General features: G+C 38.2%; 1 protein-coding gene across 1 annotated transcript; it reads left to right on the top strand.

The window, feature by feature from the left end:
- Positions 1–2049: 2049 nt before the first annotated feature.
- Positions 2050–5912, top strand: LOC124370793 (SPRY domain-containing SOCS box protein 4-like). The gene is made up of 7 exons (XM_046829090.1): positions 2050–2123; positions 2720–2901; positions 4049–4161; positions 4788–4973; positions 5214–5352; positions 5470–5640; positions 5803–5912. The coding sequence occupies exons 1-7, from the start codon at positions 2050–2052 to the stop codon at positions 5910–5912; spliced, it is 975 nt and encodes a 324-aa protein (XP_046685046.1).
- The last annotated feature ends 1522 nt before the right edge of the window (positions 5913–7434 follow it).

Raw genomic sequence — 7434 nt, 5'->3', positions numbered from 1 at the left:
ACTAAACACAGATTGCAGATGGCTGTCCTGCAATAATAAAATAAAAGCCATCATGACTACAATTAGATTATGGATAAATATATAATAGTGTATTATTAACAAGATTGTATAGTAAAAAGCTAGGATACTTAATGAAAATAACAAACTGGATAGATGAGTGACACTAAATACCCAGAAACAAATACAACTTGATTACAACATAAGATAGACAACGAAAACACTACCCCCCTTAAGTAAACATTAAACAAAATTGTACAGTAAAAAGCTAGATCCTAAATGAAAATAACATAACTAAACAATATATGAGTAAACACCAAGAACCAGAAACGAAAACAATTGATACACAACAAAATGATGAGTCAACGATAACACAAAATAGACTATGAAAAATTAACAATGTAATATATACTAGTAACTACTATAAATACGTAACCAACTTGAACATGCTAACGGAAAAGAATAAATACATAACAATTTAAATAATTAATAACAGAAGATGCCGAATAACACAATAAGCCTAAGAGACGATTAAAATAAATAACAATACAATAAATAATAAAGACAGATATGAGCTTTGTTAATGAACGTACAGCACCCGAAATCAGTTAAGTGTCCGCTATTGTTATAGATTTCGGAAGTCAGTGCTCCTAAGGATTAGGAATAAAGTCCTCAGACTAGAGGTGCTGTCGTAGAAGAAAATCATAGTTCGCGGAGACCAGATTCCAATCCTGTGCAGACGAGGGATGACGCTTGTTCAATTCATGGTTTGGTAGAACATGAGGGACGGCAGAAGAAGTCCGCGGAGCGAGTCCGGCCGGGAACTCTGATGTTGATCAAACGAAGCAAGGGCAGGACAGTCCAGATCACCAACAAGCACCCTCTGAAGAAATGTCAGGTCGTGCAACTGCCTTCTCACAATGAGAGGATTCAGGCCCAGAAACTCTTCCACAGCACGCACCGGCACATCCAAATACTCGAAAACCCAATCTGACCCCGACCACACCACACAACGCACAAACCTATCCTGAATTCGTTGCAGTCTTTGAATCTGACCTAGTTGATAAGGGTGACCTACACTACACTGCCAAACTCCAATACAGATCTCACCAAGGACACATACACTGTTTCATTGCTTCGATGCTAAGTCCCTTTCTTGAAGTCCTGATAACAAATCCGAGCATCCGAGAAGCCTTGTTAATGATTGAGTCAATGTGGTCCATTTGGGCTCAGGATGGCAGACAGATAACACACCTAAATCACGTGTGGAATAAGCTCTCTCCAACGATGAACCATCAAGCGAGTACTCATAGATGGATAATTCCAGCGGAACGATGAAAGGATATGGCGTGACATTTCTTAATATTAAGTTTCATGCTGTTTTCCAACCCACACCAATCGTAGATACTACGCAGACTGACCTGAAGTCTGTGGCAGTCATCAATGGAACAAACAGAAGTAAATAGATTTTGATATCATCAGGCAAACATAAAGGTAGTCAGAACTGATACATTTGGTGATGTCGCTTAGAAAGATGCAAAAGAGAAAGGGCCGAGATGTGAACCTTGGGGGAACACCCGATGAAGCATGAAAGGGCTGGGAAAAACCACCAGAAGATCTAACCATTAACATCCAGATCGTAAGGTATGAATGAAGCCAGCGTAGAGGCTGCCCATAAACCCATAGGCACGTAGTTTTCGCAACCAGAGATGACGATGACTCACGGTGTCGAAGGCTTTGCTAAAGTCCAAGTAGATACTATCAACCTGATAGCCGGCGCTGAAGGAAGATCGAATATAATGGTCGTATAGAACAAGATTCGTAGTAATTGATCTCCCCGTGAAAACCCATGCTGTTCGGAGTTTAGGAGACTTTTGCACAACGTCCTCTCCACATCTGACTCGACTAGCACACATTCGGATAAGTTAACAGATTCATCGAATTCGTAGTCCGGGAGGGGGCCGACATCATTTGTAAAGACTGATGAAAAAATGATTAGCAAAGAGGTTACAGATCCCCTCCGCGGAGATGATTCGATCTGCGCCGTCAAAGATGGTACGAATCATTAGATTTGGAGGAAATCTTCAAGGAGTTAATGAAGCTCCAGAAAGATTTAATGTTGCGAGGTATCAAGCAGTTAACATTAGCAATGTAGTTAGAGTAGCATCTACCACTCAAGCTCTTGCATGCAGATCTTAGATTTTTAAATTCGTTGTAATGGTTGGGTTCGAGGTACTTTTGTATTTTTTATGAGCAAGTTTTTTCTTTACAACTAGTTGCTTAAGTTCAGGAGACATCCAGCATGAAAGCAGGACTTGCCAGTATCTCTTAGTGGGTGTAAATTCAAGAACAGTTTTTCTCTAATAAGTTCCGTCCATAAGCTCAAAGTATTTAACAATATCAGGGGGTTTGGAAGGCAACAGGGCCCCAAGGAGGTAATTGAGTTTTCTAGAGATTTGATCGATATCACAATGCAGAAAGTTGTAGGTAGTAGAGTGGGCCGGAGGCAACATTGTGGGTAGACAGACTCCACAATGCAGAGCTGGGTGAGCAGGTTCCTCGGGTAGAAGGAGATCCAGGGCTGGCATAACATCAAGTGAGTGGTCCGTTAAGAAAAATGAGATCAAGGGTGACATTTCGCACGTTTGAGATCTTGTTGCACTGGGTCCAATTCAAAACCAGTTGCCATATCTATCATATGTTGAGAGCCCGCCACTTGTAGAAACAGGAACGGAAGCAGTCCAGTTCACATCGGGAAGGTTGAAATCACCAGCAAGAAGAAAAACAGCAAGAAGTGGGACAAGGAAGAGAGGACTTCGTCAACAGACACACAGAACCGTTCATATACTGAAAGCAGGCTGTTTGAGGCGGAAATGTATACGCCGCAGACTAAAATAGGGGGAAGTAACTGTAGAAATAGACAAGAATAGAGACATCCACATCAGCGACAGAGGAGTTGATGGTTTCTAATGTGAAAGATCTGACCTGGTAGCAACTAGGGACGCCGCCGCCACTCTTCTTAGTACTAGCTAAGCAGAGATCTATCCCTCCGAAAACACATTGAAACCCGATAACTCCAGTTTTCGTTATCAGCAATGTCCGGGGACAAATTTGTTTCTGTTAAGATAATGATGTCATAGACGCAAGCGGCAACAGCATTCCGCAACCTCAGTTAATGAAATTCACATTTGAATAGAACGTAGCCCATTTCACATTCCGATAATATACAGATAATAGTTTTTCAGATCCGAGAATTAGTCGTTTTTTGGCGCATTTTTTAACAATCTTTGGAATGCCACGTTGAAAATTTTATGGTCAAATCCAGTCTCTCCCCACCTTCGGTTCGGTTCTGCTTTTTAAGGTAGCTCTTAACTCGTTTAGGTATTTCCTTTTCGGAGCGGGAATGGCGGTCACGTGAGACAGTATGTCATGCAGATCGGTGACTTAGGTTTTTTTTTTTTTTTTTTTTCTTTTGAGCTTAGCTCTATCAAATGTTTTACAAAAGTCGCAATGACGGTGCTGGAATTCCCGAAGATGACCTTAAGAGGTCTGGATTTGCCTTTTGATGGGCGGCCAATACGATATGACTTGAAGGAATAATCAACTCGAATCGCCAAAGTGGGAGGTCAGCTTTGATATGAGAAGGTTGTCATGCTCAATTCTGTCTGCAGAAACTGTATTGCTCAAAACTCTCGGGAGATTATAGATAATTATGTTGCGAGAACGACGTTCCCGGTCGTTGATTTTCTTCAACGACATTTTCAACATTGGGGTAGGTGTATTCAATATTTTTGAGATCTTTGACCTGGTCCTCCAAATGACTTGATTCTGTCTTCTGAGTCGTCAGATGCGGGGGCTCCAAACTGTTAAACTGTCACTGAGGACCTGGGTCAGTTGGTTCCTTGATAGAGGGTAATGTCAGTAGATAAAGCAGTTAAATTACCAACGTTGGCATTAATGCCTCCATCTGTGACGATACAGTCTCAAGTTTCTTAATTAGTGTAGTTCCAGTGGGTGATTTAGGAGTTCAACACAATCGTATCTGTTACAGACCCATTTTTTTTTTGTTATCGGCCGAGAGTTTCCGGTATTCCAAGAGCTGGAGAAATTAACACAAGCGGCGTGGAAACCCGCAAGATTGTTCAAGGAAACATCCATTTCAAGGTAGGTAAAAACAATGCTACACACCTAACTCCCATACAAGCTTTTCAACAAATTTGAACGAACAATTTAAATATACCAGTTTTTAAAAACTACGTTTTGATTCTTAAAAAAAAAATTAAAATTGCCTACTATATACTACACTTTGAAAATAAAGCATGGTATATTTATATATAATTACCGTTAACTATAGTTGGCTTGGACATTTTTTAAATAATTCTGATATTAAACAGAATAATAAACCCGGCTAGATATGGTTTTGATATTCGCTTTATATCATTTATCTAATTATACCACCTATAAACACATTGTATTCAACATCTTACTGTAAACATAGCATGGGAATCTAAACCATGATAACAATTGTTTTGACATCTTTATATGATAGCATTGTTTATGTATGAATAATTAATACCTTCAACTATTTTATTTTGAACTGTTTGGTGCTTTAAGGATTTAAGATACATTTTTAACTACTTCAGATATATTACGCCTTTCATTTAAAATCTTTTACAATTAATTTTTTAATGCAAATTGCTACTTTACAGATAATTATGTTTACTTAGAAATAAATTATGACATACTAACAATATAGAACAATTATTTTTAATATCGTATCCTTATTTTAGGAGGAGTTCCCGCTAACTTGCTTCCGGTCAACGTCCACCGGGGCAGCCGATGCCGTGAGGGGAAGAGTTGGATTCAGCCAGGGAATCCACATGTGGGCGATCCACTGGCCTGCTGAGCTCCGTGGCTTGCACCCTATGGTGGGTGTGGGTACAAAAGCCGCTGATCTACACGGCAACGGAATCAATGTAAGTTCTACATGTCTACAACACAGATTATGTGAATAAATTTCTTTTTCAAAATAGTTCATAATTGTTTGATTGCATAAACTAATATTATATCACCTATGCATACTTTTCCTTTCACATTTTCCAAAGGAAAAGATTAAATTGAATATTGTCAGTGCATAATTCCTAGGTTTTTTTATAAGAATTACAACGCCTTTCATGTCCTTTGAATGTTGAATAAAACCTCATTGTTTGTTTCAGTCTATCGTGGGGAGTGACGACCAGTCCTGGGGATGGAACCTGAGCACCCTGAGACTACGTCACGACTGCAGCATGGACAGTGCCGACTATCCTGTTGTAGCACCTTACGATGATTTTGAAGTGCCCGACAGTTTTGGTGGTAAAACTTTAAATCTGCTGTTAATTTAACAAATTATAAACATGTATATTCATGGTACTTTTGTCCGTAATATTTCATATTTCAAGCACCATTCTAATAAGTTTCTGTATGTTTTAGTTGTACTGGACATGTATAAGGGAACACTGGGTTTCCTCATCCGAGTTGGCGACAGAAGATGTTACCTTGGAGATGCCTTCACTGGGCTGCGTGGGAAGGTGCTATTTCCCATCATTAGCACCAGCTCAGTGCCCTGCCAGGTCACCATCACTTACAACGGCGGCTTGGACTGTGAGTAAACCTTTCATTTCTGTTGTAATTTATTTTCATGTTTCACAATAGACACGTAAAATATATGGAAATGTGCATTAGGTTTCTGAGAGATATTTGGCTGAGGTGAATTTCAAATCTATGCGTTATTACATATCTAACGAAACGTGTTTGGTGTTTCAGCGGAACCCCGCTCCTTGATGGAGATTTGCAAGAAGTCCATCATGCAGACTGTTGAAGATGACGACCTTGAAATGATAGAAGAGCTGGACTTGCCTCAGACAGTTTATTAAGTATTTATTAGACTAGGACTAATGTAACCTATTTCCATCTTCTGACCTGGTGACGGTAGAATAATTAGGTAGTGCAGTAGTGAATAATTTTTGGACGTGTTTATTAAAACGTAGTTTACTTCTTAATTTTAAATAAATTATATTGATAAATAGAATTATTTTACAGTAATACAAATACCATGTCTATATACATACTTAGTTATAGTTATAATAAGTTATACTTTAGTTATAGTTTTATTATGGTGATGGTTAATAATATACACTTTTATATAATTATATTATTTATCTTGCATGTTATATTAGATAGTTTAATTTTTGTTTATTATTATTTGTATTTGTTTTTATGCTTTTAATATGTAACTAATGTTTTTTAGGTTAATGGCTATGACGCTCCTTCATTGAGAAGGATAGCCAAAACACATTTTTAAGGCTGCCGTTGGAGGTCCAAAGCCCTCATGAGAAAAGCCGATGGGAAGTGTGACTCCGCAAACATTGCAGGGAGAGAGTGATGAAGTATGCGGTTACTCCCGAAATCGTAGCAATACATCTGCTACCCTTGAGTAGGCTACCATGTGACAAACAGGTTTGCATATACTCGTCTCCTATTTTATATTAGGAACAACTATATTTAAAGTGCGGTATTTTTCGGTTGGCGGAATATATTTATATTCCTTATTTATATTCATTTTGTTTGAAGGCTTGTTTAAAAGGCTCTCTAATAAAATGTAAAATTTTAACTTTTAAAGTAATTGCCAAACTTTCCTACCTATTCTGACAAACTTAGCTAGAATCGTTTGGTTATGTTTAAAAAATTATTTTATTACCTTTTTCATTCTAGTGCCATCAAGTTCAAGAAGTGTGTTTCATTAATTAACTCCATATTTTGTCAACTTTTAACTTTCGCCCAAAATGGGAGAACCCTAAATAAAGAGTATTTATTTGCCCAACACAAATAAAGGTCGAAGATAGAGAGACGTGGCAACTTACGATACTTGTGTGTTTTGTAATCAACAATTGGGGGAGAGTGGGAAGGAGTTGGTTCCGTTACAAGCGAAATGAAACATCGAACAGGATATTGTCGAGAAAAAATATTGCAACCATTTGGTATAAGGAGTTATTATTGTGTAAGGTGTATGTAATATTTCTTCATAATGTGAGGGGTTGCAAATCATTTGTTTAAACTTTCAATTAGGAGCTGCCCAGGTCCCAACTGGCTGAGTGGAATTGGGTTCCTTTGTGGTTACCTTGATCTTTGCGCTCCTAGGTACCCACGAAGGATAAAGGCGTGAACAGCAAAAAGTTGTGTTCATTTTAATTAGTTCTAGATTTCATAATACCGAGTTTTTGGTTAAAATAGAGGAATCATGCCCATCTTCTAGCATAATAGTTTACGTTTTTCTGTTGCTTACTTATAGGGTTCTTACCCGTATAGACTGTACTGCCTAGTATTTATATGTTTATTTGATTAATTCCTTGGCTTTTGAACCGTTTCAGCTTAGTAAATGTTTGGAACAAAATTCAT

Source organism: Homalodisca vitripennis, unplaced genomic scaffold, assembly GCF_021130785.1.
Source record: "Homalodisca vitripennis isolate AUS2020 unplaced genomic scaffold, UT_GWSS_2.1 ScUCBcl_502;HRSCAF=2648, whole genome shotgun sequence".
Lineage (NCBI taxonomy): Eukaryota > Metazoa > Arthropoda > Insecta > Hemiptera > Cicadellidae > Homalodisca > Homalodisca vitripennis.
Note: the sequence above shows the minus strand (reverse complement) of the source record. Positions and strands in the feature narration are given on the sequence as shown.

What these genes read in the sequence shown, in the direction of transcription:
- LOC124370793 (XM_046829090.1), top strand. Translation starts at nt 2,050, where the DNA reads ATGGTACGAATCATTAGATTTGGAGGAAATCTTCAAGGAGTTAATGAA. An exon ending in GAAAGATTTAATGTTGCGAG is followed by an intron (nt 2,124 to 2,719) that starts GTATCAAGCAGT and finishes CGCCACTTGTAG; the next exon opens with AAACAGGAACGGAAGCAGTC. An exon ending in GCAGACTAAAATAGGGGGAA is followed by an intron (nt 2,902 to 4,048) that starts GTAACTGTAGAA and finishes TATCTGTTACAG; the next exon opens with ACCCATTTTTTTTTTGTTAT.